The 14359-nt window shown below is 53.2% G+C and overlaps 1 protein-coding gene and 1 pseudogene across 3 annotated transcripts in view; one reads left to right on the top strand and one right to left on the bottom strand.

Annotated features, from left to right (window-relative positions):
- PDZD4 (PDZ domain containing 4) overlaps window positions 1–8152 on the bottom strand; it is a 28665-nt gene extending 20513 nt beyond the window's left edge. For 2 of the 3 annotated variants that reach the window (XM_045802430.2, XM_087859399.1), the window contains exon 1: window positions 7778–8152. In XM_045802430.2, the coding sequence (XP_045658386.1) occupies window positions 7778–7837 (60 nt within the window). In that variant the 5' untranslated portion in view covers window positions 7838–8152. The remainder of the gene's footprint in view (window positions 1–7777) is intronic. The other variant, XM_087859400.1, reaches the window with a different exon arrangement.
- A 5768-nt stretch (window positions 8153–13920) lies between these two features.
- Window positions 13921–14084, top strand: LOC123795572 (small ribosomal subunit protein uS14 pseudogene; annotated as a pseudogene).
- The last annotated feature ends 275 nt before the right edge of the window (window positions 14085–14359 follow it).

The raw sequence follows: 14359 nt of genomic DNA, 5'->3' as shown, positions 1-14359 counted from the left end.
TTCCTCCTCTGGCTCCTCACTCATCTTAGGCCTTACACTTCACAACTTGGGGCTCCTCCTCCTGTGTGTTTTCTCTCCTTTCTTTCACATTACAGAAACCCTCAGAATAATACTGAACATTCTTCTGTCACTGGACATTAACTGTGTCATGTTCACGAGTTAGGCTGTCTCCATCCAACTGCCACGCCTTAACCACCGTCCAAATGGCCTGATGGCAGCAACTCCACCCCCTAGCCAAATGAGACCCCAGGGGACCCAGTGCCAGGAGTGAAGGTTGCTGATTTGCCCATGGCAATGACCCTGGGAGGCAGGCACTCTATTCCCTGAGGGGACCATGAAGTAGAAGGAAGGAAAGACCCACCCACCCCTACTAGGGCCCCATGCTGGGCTAAGTACTCCCATGTTTTTCCTTTGGTATGTGTGTGTTACAAGCATTTCTTGTTTTTAAAGCTTTAGTGAGGTATAATTGCCATCTGATCAAACGCACATATTTAGAGCGTAACACTTTAAAGTTCTGTAAATATGCACCTGTGAAACCATCATCAGAATCAAGATAGTGGACCATTTCCTCAAGTATCCTCATGCCTCCTTGTCATCCCTCCCTTCTGCCCATCCCTGCAAATGCTCATCTGCCTTCCTCACTGTAGATTAGTTTGCATTTTCTAAAATTTTCTACGCCGATGGCTCAGGCAGTCCTTGGAACTGAGGTAAGGGAGGAAGGGCATTTTTAAAATGTTGAGACAGGGGCGCCTGCGTGGCTTAGTTGTTGGGCGTCTGCCTTTGGCTCAGGTCATGATCCCAGGGTTCTGGGATCGAGCCCCACATCGGGCTCCCTGCTCATCGGGCTCCCTGCTCATCGGGAAGCCTGCTTCTCCCTCTTCCACTTCCCCGTTTGTGTTCCCCCCCTCTCTGTCAAATAAATAAATAAATCTTTTCAATAAATAAATAAAAAAAATTAAAATGTTGAGACAATGGAAAAACATGGTGACCCTGTGCAGATGACGGCCACTGGAATTCAGTGCCGCATTCATGCACTCCACAATTATTTCCAGAGGGCCTACTTCAGGACAGGCAGGGCACTCAGCAGCAATGCACAATGACAGAAACAAATCCTCCTCACAGGAAGCCCCCATTCAAGGGGCAGGGAGCATGTCAGGGTGAGGAGAGCAGCCAAAGAGGATGAAGGAAGATGGAGAGAGGGGACAGCTGTGGGCCCACTGCCCTCCACCCTGCTCTCACAGCACACTGGGCCCTTCTCTCCCCAACTGTTGCCTCTTTGTTCCCAGACAGTCTCTCCCATTACAAAAAGGCCCCAGGGGAGGGATGGAGGGAGGGAGGGGTCCGTGGACCCTCAGCACAAGGAACGATGGCTGGCACAGCCAGGGCTCCAAGAGCAGGAGGCGAAGGAAAGGAGATGTGGGGGCGGGGGGTCACAAGGAAACCTGGAGGGCTGTCGTTTGGCCTCTCTGGATGTGGACAGAGGGGAGACAATGGCGGTCCTGACTCACTCGGCCTCGAGGCTGAAAGAAGAGCAGAGGTCTGGCCAGGCCCTGTAGGGAATGGGTGCCGTGGGCCAGAGGCCAGTTTCCTTTGTCACATAGGACTCCTATGCACGGGGCCTGCCAGCAAGCATGTGATGGGGGGGGAGGGATCAAGATCTAGAAGACTGGGGTGGCAGGGGAAAGACAAAGAGGCAGATAGAAGCCCAACAGAGTGGGGCGTGATTAGATCCATGACAAAGGGGTCAAGGTGCCTGGAGAAGGACAGCGGCCACCAGCAAGCAAGGACACCAGGAAGGGCTCTCCTCAGGCAACATTTGCTTTTGTGCTGACACCACCTCCTCCCCACCTTCCACCCTCTGGAACCCGGTTCCTTCCTCTTCCTAACTCAACCGACCCCTCAGGATCTTTCTACCTTTTCCGAGCTTGTCCGTGTGTCGCACCCGGTTAAATACCGACAGGACGGCAGTGGGGCTACAGATCTGGCCTGCGAGGCTGCCTGGAGCTCACTGCTGCCCGCCTGCGCCAGGACCATCCAGGGCCCAAACCAGCCAGCATCTCAACAGCCACCCAGAAAACATTTGACAACGTCCAACGACACTTCATCATAAGAACACCCAAACTAGGAATAGAAGGGAACTTCCTTGACTTGATAAAGAGCATTTATGAGAACCCTACAGCTAACTTCTAACTCACTGTAAAGGGCCGGAAGCTTCCCCTCTTAAATCGGGAGCAAGGTAAAGATGTCTGCTCTCACCACTTCTAGTCAACATCGTACCGGAGGTTCCAGCCTGAGCAAATAGACAAGAACAAGAAATACAAGGCATCCGGACTGGAAAGGCAGACGTAAAAGTATCTCTATTTGCCCATGACATAATCCCACATATACAATATTCTGAAGAAACCACTAAGAAACAATGAGAGCTAATAAATGAGTTAGTAAGGTTGCAGCATACAGGATCCATGTATAAAAATCGACTGCATTTCTACACAGTGGCGATGAGAAAGATGAAAAGGAAGTTAAGAAAACAAATCCCAGGACGTCTGTGTGGCTCAGCTGGTTAAGCATCTGACTATTGGTTTTGGCTCAGGTCATGATCTCAGGGTCCTAGGATCGAGCCCCACATTGGGCTCCGTGCTCAGCACGGAGTCTGCTTCTCTCCCTCTCCTTTTGCCCCTTCTCCTTCATATAAACACATAAATCTTTAAAACAAATACCCAATTCCTGGCTGGCTCAGTCAGAAGAGCACGCGGCTCTTGATCTCGGGATGGTGAGTTTGAGCGCCACGGTGGGTGGAGAGATTGCTTAAATAAATGAACTTCAAAAAATTCCTTAGGGGCGCCTGGGTGGCTCAGTCAGTTAAGCATCTTCCTTCAGCTCAGGTCATGATCTCAGGGTCCTGGGATCGAGCCCGCATCGGGCTCCCTGCTCACCGGGAAGCCTGCTTCTTTCTCTCTCTGCTGTTTCCCCCTGGTTGAGCTCTCTCTATCAAATAAATAAATAAAATCTAATAAAAAATCTTTTAAAAAAGTAATAAAAAAGAAAACAATTCAATTCACAATAGCATCATAAAGAATAGAACAGCAGTAAACGAAACAACAGTGCAAAACATCATTTAAAGAAAATGAAGACCCATGTGGAAAGACATCCCATGTTCATGGGTAATACTCCATCCAAATCGATGTACAAATTCAATTCAGTTCCTACAAAACTGCAGCCGGCTTCTTTTTAGAAACTGGCAAGCTGATCTTAAAATTCATATAGAAACTTAAGAGACCCAGAATAACCAGAACACTCTTGAAGAGTACAAAATCAGAGGACTCACACTTGCTGATTTTAAAATTTACTTACAGGGGCACCTAGGTGGCTCGGTTGGTTAAAATGCTGGACTCTTGGTTTTGGCTCAGGTCACGATCTCAGGGTCATGAGATCGAGTCCTGCGTCAGAGCCCTGCGTCAGAGCCCTGTGTCAGAGCCCTGCGTCAGGCTCCTCGCCTAGCAGAGGATGCTTGGGATTCCTTCTCCCTCTCCCCCGCCCCTCCCCCTCCTCGTGCAGGCTCTCTCTCTCTCTCAAATAAATAAATCTTTTAAAAACTAAAAAAATAAAATTCATTTACAAAGCTATAGTAAAAGCAGAGTGGTACTGGCATAAAGATAGACATTTCTCCAGAAAAGACATACAAATGGCCAGTGGCACGTGAAAATCTAGATACTCAACATCACTCAGGAGCTGCAAATCAAAACCACAATGAGGGGCGCCTGGGTGGCACAGCGGTTAAGCGTCTGCCTTTGGCTCAGGGTGTGATCCCGGCGTTATGGGATCGAGACCCACATCAGGCTCCTCCACTGTGAGCCTGCTTCTTCCTCTCCCACTCCCCCTGCTTGTGTTCCCTCACTCGCTGGCTGTCTCTATCCTGTCGAATAAAAAAATAAAATCTTAAAAAAAAATTAAAAAACAAACAAACAAACAAAAAAAAAACCACAATGATACCACGTCACACGCAGTAGGATGGCTATGGTCAAAAACATGCGTTGGGGGGTGTGGAGCAAGCGGGACCCTCTTACATTCCTGGTAGGAACGTAACATGGCTCAGCCCCCCTGGAAAAGAGTCCGGCAGCTCCTCAAAAAATGACTCAGAATTACCATATGATCCAGCAATTCCATTTGGGGGTACATACCCAAAAGAATTAAAAGCAGGGACTGAGGGTGCCTGGCTGGCTCAGTCGATAGAGCGTGCGACTCGATCTCAGGGTTGTCGGTTTGAGCCCCACACTAGGTGTAGAGATTACTTAAAAGTAAGATCTTTTTAAAAAATAAAATAAAAGGGGGCACCTGGGTGGCTCAGATGGTTAAGCGTCTGCCTTCAGCTCAGGTCATGATCTCCATGTCCTGGGATCAAGACCCATGTTGGGCTCCCAGCTCAGTGGGGAGTCTGCTTCTCCTGCATCCCCCACTGCTTGTGCTCTCTCTCTCTCAAATAAAGAAGTGAAATCTTAAAAAAATAAAAATAAAATAAAAGCAGGGACTCGAACAGGTATTTCTACACCCACGTTCAGAGCAGCCCGGTGTCCATCGACGGGTAAATGGGTAACACTCCGTGGTGCAGCCGCACCCCGAGATACTATTCAGCAATAAAAAGACACTTGGGGCGCCTGGCTGGCTCAGTCAGAAGAGCGTGCAACTCTTCATTTCAGGTCATGGGTTTGAGCCCCACGTTGGGGGTAGAGATTACTTTAAAAAAAAATTAAAAAAACAAAACATGATAAATGAAAGAAGCCACACATAAAACAATCATATACTGTATGGTTCATATGGTTCATTAAAGTGAAATGTCTGGAACAGGCAAATCCATAAAGAGATGAATGGTTGCCAGGGGCTGGGAGGTGTTGGGAGCAATGGGTACATGACTGCTAAAGATGGGGTTTCTTTTTAAGGTGATGAGAATGTTCTGGAATGAGATAGTGGTGATGGCTGCAGAACTCTCTGAACATATTAAAAACCACCGACTGCACACTTTATCAGGGTATGCTCAATAAAGCTGTAGTTTGTTTTGTGCCTGTGAGACATCAGAAGAAAAGGGCCTGGAACTCAAGGCTAGGACTTGGGGTCCTTAACCTGGGGGTTCAAGAATCTAAGGCACAAAGAAGTGCCCTGGCAAGTGGTGTAGGTGTGCATGTGCATTTCTCTGGGCCGCACTGTGCCCCATCTGGGTCCCTTACTCTCATAAGGTGCAGAGGCCACCGGCAGGTACAGACTGGACAGGGAGAAGCACCATTGACACTAGGGGGGCACCAGTGTTTAGGGGAGTACAGGAGCCAGGCAAGAGGTCTGACTGGTCTTTGGGGACAAAAGCTTCTTTCTGCTCTGAGAAGAGGACCGGACTGGGCCAGGAAATGCTCTCCCTGCTGTGCCTGGGACCCCAGCCCCCAGAAATGGGATCATCTGGGACTACTAATGGTTTTGACTTGGTTTTCCCGGCTTTCCAGCTCCTTTTTATTCAATCTTCTTTTGTCTCCCCTTAATTTTATTTTATTTACTTATTTATTTTTAGAGGGGGGGAGGTGCAGAGGGAGAGACAGAGAGAGAATCTTAAGCAGGCTCCACACCCCACGCAGGAGCCCCACGCTGGGGCTTGATCTCACCACCCCGACATCAGGACCTAAGTCAAAATCAAGAGTCGGTGGCATAACAGACTGAGCCACCCCAGGCGCCCCTCCCCTTCGTTTTAAAGGATAGTTCCTCTTTTAAAACTGCATCCAGGCTCTGAGTCTGCCCAAACTTCTGCAGGAGCTTTAAAAGGGAGCAGTGCCCCCAGACACTGGTCTGTGATGGCTGCAACTCAGAGGAGGAAATTGCAGAGGGCAGCTGGCATGCGGGCCCCTCTTCCTGGGGACCTATCTCCCCAGGGCTTGGGGCTCTCTCTCAAGGAAAGCCTGGCTCTGAACTTTCCTGCCCAGGTTCATCTCAAGTCCTCCTCCAACATGGAGCCTCCCTGTGGGCAGTCCCAGCCCCAACTGTGGCAGCCTCCCCTCACTCACTGCCAGGGGGAGCCCCTCGACCCCGGGTCATTTCAAACCTGTATAGCAGCGCAGGTCGCTCTCTCCTTTCCACACACCCCCATAAGATCCGCCTTAAATTAAATACTACCTCAATCCCTCTCTGAGGAAGTCAAGAGCCAACAGCTTTGGAATTGCTTGCCATTTGGTGGAATCATTCCAAGAAAGGAAGGCGTGAGGGTGGGATTCCACCATGCCACCAACCAACCAGTGCAGCCCGACCTTCCGCCTGCAGCCCCGGTGCCCACCATTGGGATTCCAAGGGACTGCCTTCCTGTCCCAGCACGAGTTATTACCGAACCCGATTCCACGAGCGGGTAATGACAATGGCCAGGCAAGATTTCCAGACAGCAGGAACAAGAGAGGAACGGCCCGGAGGCGGACGGCGAGAATGGAAGAAAGGCAAGGGCCAGCGAGCGGGAAAAGCGGAGGGCCGCGCGCCCCGGGAGACAGGGCCTCAGAGAGGAGCGGAGTACAGGAGCCAGGGAAGAGCAAGATTCCCCGTCCTGCCCCTTCCCGCTCACAGTGGCCAGAACCAGGCTCACAGCACCAAAGCTGGGCTCCCGCGGCTTCCCCAATCCCCCGAGATGCCGATTCCTCCCCCACCCCCACACACACCGCGCCCCTGCGGATGCCTACAGGAGTTCCCCCTATTCTTCTAAGGAGACCCCATTCACCCAGCCAACACCGCACCGACCAGCGCTTGCTCCCCAGTCCTGACCCATAAACCCGGAGTTGAAGTGCATACCTGTCTGCGTCGAGTCTGCCCCTGGGTCCCGACTCCCTCCGACCTCGAACTCCCTCCACTTAGCCCCGGGGGCGTCTGAGGCCACACCATCCGGGACATTTCCCTAGACACCTCTCTGAGCGCACACAGAAAGTACACACACGCGGGGCCGGAGGAGCCTCCGCGCACACACAGACGGGGCACAAGCACACACTCACGAAGTCACGCCACGCACAAGCAAGGAAGCCCCGGTCCGGGCCACCGGGCTGGGCTTGGGTTCCGAGCGCGCGGCCGGGCATATCCCCTCCTGCCCAGTCGAGTACCTCCCGGTCCACGCCCCCCGCGGCTCTGGATCCGAGGCCCTGCAGGGCAGAGAGGGAGACGGACACCGCTGCCTGCAGACAGCCCTCCCCTCGCTGAGACCGCGGCACCCCAGCCTGGGAGCGCACCATTTGGGTAGGGCCAGGGCGAAAAGTGGGTGCCAGGATAAGCGCCCCAGCCCCAGACCGCCCGCGGACTCCTGCGCCCCTGGCACTCGGGGCCCTGGATTTGGCCGCCCCCCGCGCCGCGGGTGCCCATCTCCCTCCCCCGCCCTGGGTCCAGCCGGGCAAGCGTGTGCAGGGAACGGAGCCCGTTGCTATGCAACCTTCATCCAGCGCCGGCGCCGGCAGCACCGCGCCTCCCGGCTCCTGGGCCCGGGGTGCAAGCGCGCCGGACCTGGCTGAGCCCAACTTCCCAAGCCAGGCCGATCTGGACCCAGGGTTCACGTCCCCATCTACTCCGGGCGCCCAAGGGATGCGCCCTGCACCCCATCCCCACGCAGCTCCCCCCATCTGTGACTGGTTCCCACGGAGCGCCAACACCCAGCAGCCCCAGAAATTGAGGGCGGGAATGGCTCCCTACCTCTTCCTCTTCCAGCCCTTCAGCCCTCCCAGGTTTGCGACCAGCTTCTTCCCCAGGTGGCGCCCACGCCCCCCGCCCCAGCGGCCCCTACCTGAAGCATCACTTTGTACTGCTCCTCCGGTTTCTGAACCACGCACATATTACATCCCATGGTGCTGGCCAGCGAAGGGAGGAGGGCGGGAACGGGAAAACGCCTTTCACTGGCCGGAGTGCGGGACCTCGGGTCCCGGGCCCGGGCCGGGGGCCATACCCTAGCGCAAGGGGCGGGCCGCCTAGCGGGGGAGGGGAGGACACCCCCGGGGGAGGGGCAGCTCCACGCCCCTCGGGTTAACTCAGCTGGCTAAGGCCAGGCGCGGGCATGCTCCCTCGCACCCGGCCAGGAGAAAAAGGGCAGCGGGGGATGGGCGGGCGCGCCGGGCGTTGCTGGGCGACGGCCCCCCAGGAGGCGCGGGGGCGCGCCGGGCCGCCGGGGGCCGTCAGGGGCCGTGGGCCGCGCGCCTCCCCGCCCGCGGGGCCCGCCGCTGCCGCTGCCGCTGCCGCTGCCGCTGCCGCCTCCGGCTCCCACCCATGGCCACCGGTCCCCGGAGCCCGGCCCTCGCGCTCGGCGCCGCGGCCCGGCCCGCCGACTGGGGGGCGGCGGCACGGCGGCGGCCCCCGCCCGCGGCCAGGCCCGCGCCCACGCTCTCGCCTCGCCTGGCCGCGCTCACGGCGCTCCCGGAGCCCGCTCTCTGGCCCGCAGTCGGCCCCGCAGTCTCCGGCTCCCGCCCGGGACGACGGGCACGCGCGCGCGCCCGCGGCGGCGGCGGGGGTGGGGGGGGAGGGGCGCGGGGACGGGGCGCACGCGCGCGAGGGAGTGGAGCTGGGCGGGGTGGAAGCGCGAGCTGCGGGGGCCGCGGGAGCCGGCGCGGAAAGCCGGGGGGCGGGGCCTTGGCTGGGGTGGTAGGGGGTCCTGGCTCCCAGCTCCCGCCGGCGTCGGATCTCCGGGCTCTCCGCTCTGGACGCGCAGCCAACGCGGTGCAGGCCCAGGAGACAGGGGTCCTGTATGGAAAAGCGCCTCCCGGGATCCCCCAGAGAGCTCGGGGCCTTGGGAGGGGGGCGCGATCTCAGCCCAGTTCCCAGGGCCTCCACACTGCAGCCCGAATACCTCTACCCCTCCCTCCGACTTCCCTTTAATGACTGCTTCTTTCCTTCAACTCAGCCGTTCCCTCGCTGTCGTTTAAATGGACACCTTTGTTAAAATAAGATAAAAAGAAGGGGAAAAAAAGAGGTGGTGAAGAGCCCGCCACATGGCTTGGGATACTCTAGGGACCCTCGCACGCGCACAGGGGTGGCCCATCTGAGTCCGCTGCCTACCTGTGTCTCAGCCCCAGACCACGCTCAGGCACACCGCTTTGAGGTTCCCTCCATCTCTTCCTCTTCTCTCCCACAGCCTGCCCTGTCTTCTTGGACAAGCCTGGAGAGAGAAGGCCTTTGCCTGGAAAGCAGCATCGGATTGAGGGCTGGTTTCCCATGGGGTACCAGGGAGAATTGCTGAGCCCAAGCCCCCTGGCTGCAGAAGATCACTTGATTAAATTGCCGCACGCTTCATTTCCAGGCTTTGGCAAGTGACGGAATCATTAACCACACAGGCCCCTCCAAAGCCCTTCTTCCTCCCTGACTCCTAGGTCAGAGGCTAGGAATCAGGAATGGTGGGCCTGCTCGGAGTCTGGAGAAGAGATACTGAGTGTCTGGAGAAGCCGACCTTGAGACAAGGGCTGGTGTACAGGTTGCTTATGTTGGACAGTGGTCTCGGGATGAAAGCCAGTACAAGGCTACATTCTCAAGTTGGTGGGCACTCAGAGCCAGCAGGACTTGACCTTATTATGCTAGGAGGTGGATGGAGGGCATCTCAGAGTTGTCTGCCCCAAACCCAAAGAGGGTACTGCCATCCTATGAAGGACCACAAACCTGGTGGCTTAAAACAACAGAAATAGGGGAGCCTGGGTAGCACAGTCGTTAAGCGTCTGCCTTTGGCTCAGGGCGTGATTCCGGTGTTCCGGGAACGAGTCCCGCATCGGGCTCCCTGCTCAGCAGGAAGCCTGCTTCTCCCTCTCCCACTCCCCTGCTGTGTTCCCTATCTCGCTGGCTGTCTCTCTGTCACATAAATAAATAAAATCTTTTTAAAAATTTAAAAAAAAAACAGAAATGTGTTTTTTCACCGTTCTGGAGGCTCCATATCCACAACCAAGGTGTTGGTAGGGCCACGCTCCCTCTGAAGGCTCTGGGGGAGGGTCCTTCTCTGCCTCTTCCTAGCTTCTCGGGGGCTCCTGTCTTTGCTGTTCCTTGGCTTGTAGCTGCATCACTCCAGTTTTTGCATTTGTCCTCACATGGCCTTCTTCCCCTTGTGTCTCCTCTGTGTCTCCAACTTCTCCTTTAAGAAAAGGAAGACACCAGTCATTGGATTTAGGGCTCACCCTACTCCAGCATGACCTCCTCTTAACTTCATTACATCTCCAAGGACTCTAATTCCAAATAAGATCACATTCACAGAGACCAGAGATTGGGACTTGAACTTTTTGGAGGACATAATTCTACCCACCACACATAGCAAAGCCCAGATTCAAGGGCTGCATAGACTGCTTCTTGATGGGAGGAGCGACAAAGTCACATTGCATAGGAGTGTGAATGTCTGCGAATACACGAATGGGAAGACTTTGTGGCCATTTTACCATTGACCAAACCGCTGTCACCAGTTCTAGATTTCCCCCATCTCTGGAAAGCATCACTGCCAGTCTTGGTTTTTTTCCTGGAGGGTTCAACTGGATCTTCATTCTACATAGGTCTGAACCTTTCATTGCTTACCTCCTTGTCAGGCCACACTTGTGCAATTGTCTATTTATGGAACACAGAGACACCCTATTGAATGTCCTCAGTTGTAGACATTCTTCTTTCTCTCCTTAAAGAGCAGCAGTGCTGGCCCCTGATGTATGCAGGATCAGTTGCGCCACCATTATAACAATCTTTTCTTGGCTGGATGGTCCATGGGCATGAAGAGTCTATGTTGACCAGATGGTAACTTTTGTTTCAAGTTACCATGACCCCTGACAGAAACAGTGCCCCTATCCCAGGAACCAGGACCTCTAGCCCAGGAAGGCCTAAGGTTTCAGAAATGGGAAATACCAATTCCTCAAATGGGTCACTGGAAATGATGGGGAGGACAGCCAATCCTACTCCCACTCCTTGGTTCATAGCACCATGTATTGACTATTAATTCACTGCATTTGCCGCATTATGGAGTAACATCCCCCAACACCACAGGGTAATTTCCCGAGCCAGAATCTTTGCTGAGGCTTCAACAGGCTCAGGGTGCTTCTGGGTGATGCAGTGTAGGCCAGGGCCAGTGGCTCCCATGCACATGTGCTTATTCTCCCACCTCCTTTCTTGGAAAAAGAGTCCCTTGCTCTGAAGCATTGTTGTGTGGCATACCATGTCAATACATCAGGTGTTGTGTAAGCCCTCAGATAGATTGCTAGCAGAGATGCTGTGCATAGGGAAGGCAAATCCAAATCCGAAGTGTGACTAATTACTGCCCCCTCCCTCGTAGGAGGAATCCTGATGTAACCTTCCTGCTACCAAATGGCTGGCTGGTCCTTTTGAGAAATGGCATCATACCAAGAGCTCAGCATTGATCTCTGCTGCCAGTGGGTTGAGCATTCAATAGTGGCAGTATCGAGATCATCCTTGGTGAGAGAAAACCCCTCCTTCTGGGCCTGTGCAGAACTTCCAGCCCTTCCACCAAGACCACTGCCTTCATGGATCCATTGTACCATGGAGAGAAGCTGGCTGACCACCACAGGTTTCCCTCTATTTGCCTGGTGGTTGAGTTTGAGTTCCCATTCTGCTTGGGGTCATTGGCAGAGACACAGGAATCCATGTACCCTTCTTATGCACTCCCCTAGGTATATTAGACATCTCCACACAGCTCTCCTCCAAACCTTCTGGTCTCTATCACATTGTGATTTATAATGAAAAATGTATGTATTTGGTCTTTGTCCCTGTTTTTGGCCCAGAGCTCCTAAAACGCTTTGAATTTCCTGTGATGAGAGCAACAAAGGTGTCTTGTGTTATGTGAATGAGGTGATTTTGGGGCCACACCTAAGGATGGGGGCTGGTTGCCAGGAGAACCAACTGAATAATCAAATGGTTGGAACTTTCAGTCCTCCTTCCCTGACCTCCACAGGGTAAAGAGGGGATGGAGGTTGAATCAACAGCCAATGGCCAGTGATCTGATCAATCATGCCTTTGTAGGGGCACCTGGGTGGCTCAGTCAGTTAAGCATGTGCCCTCGGCTCAGCTCATGATTCTGGGGTCCTGGGATCGAGCCCCGCGGCAGGCTCTGTGCTTGGGGGCTGGGGGGGGTTGCTTCTCCCTCTCCCTCTGCCCCTGCTCTTGTGTGCTCTCTCTTGCTCACTCTCTCTCTCTCTCAAATAAATAAATAAAATCTTTTTTAAAAAATCATGCCTTTGTAATGAAGCCTCCTTTAAAACCCAAAAGGAACAGGGTTTGGAGACCCGGGTTGGAGGTACGGGAGAGTGGCATGCCTGGAAAGAACATGGAAGCTCTGTGCCTTTCCCCGTACCTTGTTAAGCAGGCTGTTCCTGAGTTACAATAACCTGGTGATCTAGGAAGTGTTTGAATCCTGTGAGCCGCTTCAGCAAACTAATCCTGCTCATTGGGGAGCCTGCTTCTCCTTCTCCCTCTGCCTCTCCCCCTGCTTGTGTGCTTTCTCTCTCTCTGTCAAATAAATGTATAAAATCTTAAAAAAAAAAAAAAGACTTGGATTTGAGACTGGTTTCTGAAGTGGGGTGAGGTCTTAAAAGAGTGAATGCTTATCTGGTGGGATCTGATGCTGTCTCCAAGTAGATACAATCAGAATTGAGCTAAATTATAGGACACCACATGGTGGACAAGAATTGCTTGGTGCTCTGGAAAAGCTCCCACCACGCATTGGAATTGGGTACAGAACGTTTTTTACTGACCTTCCAATCTTTTTCCTCCTGGGCCCCTGACCAATCTTCTAAGTCATTTTTCATGGACATCTTTACCTCAAGCCATCTCTCTCTCTCTCTCTACCAAGTGGAAAACCAAGTGTACTGCTCACCAGGAGGATTTCTCCTCATCACTGTCCCTTAAGGTCTCTCTGAGTGGAACTGTAGTTAGGCAGCAGTCTGTTTTTACTAATACCGACATAATAAGATGACCCACCAGTGAACCAGATCTAAGTGTTTCCCTGTCATCAGTCAGTCGTAGTGACTCCTGCCCCCACCACTCATCAGTTCATAGGTGTGAGCTAGCTGAGGGGGAGTACCAGTGTAATGGAGGCAGGTGACCTCGAGGCTGGACTACCAGTCCCCCTACCTGACTTGAGCCTCTGATTCCAGTTGGGCCTGGTCTTGAAGGTGCCATCTTCACTAACTTGCTTCTGTGCCTGCCTGGCCACATGACTTGGTGAGTCTGCCAATACTTAGTTCATGATGGGCAGGCAGCTCCAGTCACACAGGCACTTGGTGTCCCATGGTCAGCTTCTAAGTCTGTACCAAAACCCGGTAGTGTGACAGCAGCTGCGTTTTGAACAGTAAGTAGCTCTGCCACAGAAGACAGGGCCTTGCTCCAGACCTTTATGGATCTGTGCTTAGATCCTTCTATCGAGGCTTCCCACAGACTCTTCCCAGCATCATCATCTACCATGGACAGATCCTCTCGAGCCTTCAGGTTGGCTGTGTCTAACGGCTGTAACTGCAGAGCAGCTCACACTGCAGCCCAGACCTTCTGCAGGATCCTTTCCTGCTCCGGGCCCCACTCAAAACCGGTCATGCCTGTCCATCCCAGGACCTGCTTGATCAAACATTCCACCATTTCAGTGATCTACTCAGCATCAAGCCAAATACACCCCTTTTTCTTGCCTGAGTTAATGTCAGTTTCTTTTTGCAATCAGAAAATCCTCGGGGCGCTTGGATGCCTCAGTCGTTAACCGTCTGCCCTCGGCTAAGGTCATGATCCCGGGGTTCTGGGATCAGCTCCGCATCAGGCTCCCTGCTCAGCGGGAAGCCTGCTTCTCCCTCTCCCACTCCCCCTGCTGCTGTTCTCTCTCTCACTGTGTCTCTCTGTGTCCAATAAATAAATAAAATCTAAAAAAAAGAAAAAAAGAAAAAGAGAATCATAACAAGCTTTTTCCTCTTTGCATCCGAGAGCAAGATGGGACACCATCAACTCTACTGGAGCCATCTGAGGAAATCTGGCCATGGTCTTGCTGCGTCTGCTCAATCTGGCACGGTCTGATCTGGAAATACGGCCTCAATGTGTGCAGCCAGTGTTTCCAGCAGTATGAAAAGGATACAGGCCTCATTAAGCTGGATTAGGTGAACTTCCTTGAATGGGTCATCCAAGAGACCTACCTTAACTGCTGATATCCAAAATATCTACCTTCATGCTAACTCATTATACATAAAATAAAAATACTTCCATTAAAAAAAAAGAAAAGAAAATGTTAACAAATAGGAGTGTGGGGGAGGAAGAGATCAAGAGACAGTCAATTGATCCGGGGTAACTACTTTGATCTAAGCTCAGCAATGAGGAAGAGACTGGGAGACACCCCAGCATAGGAGGAGGGCTGTCGCCACCATGACTGTCATGG

Source organism: Ursus americanus, chromosome X, assembly GCF_024610735.1.
Source record: "Ursus americanus isolate L20-20 chromosome X, mUrsAme1.1.p, whole genome shotgun sequence".
In the NCBI taxonomy this organism is placed as follows: domain Eukaryota; kingdom Metazoa; phylum Chordata; class Mammalia; order Carnivora; family Ursidae; genus Ursus; species Ursus americanus.
Note: the sequence above shows the minus strand (reverse complement) of the source record. Positions and strands in the feature narration are given on the sequence as shown.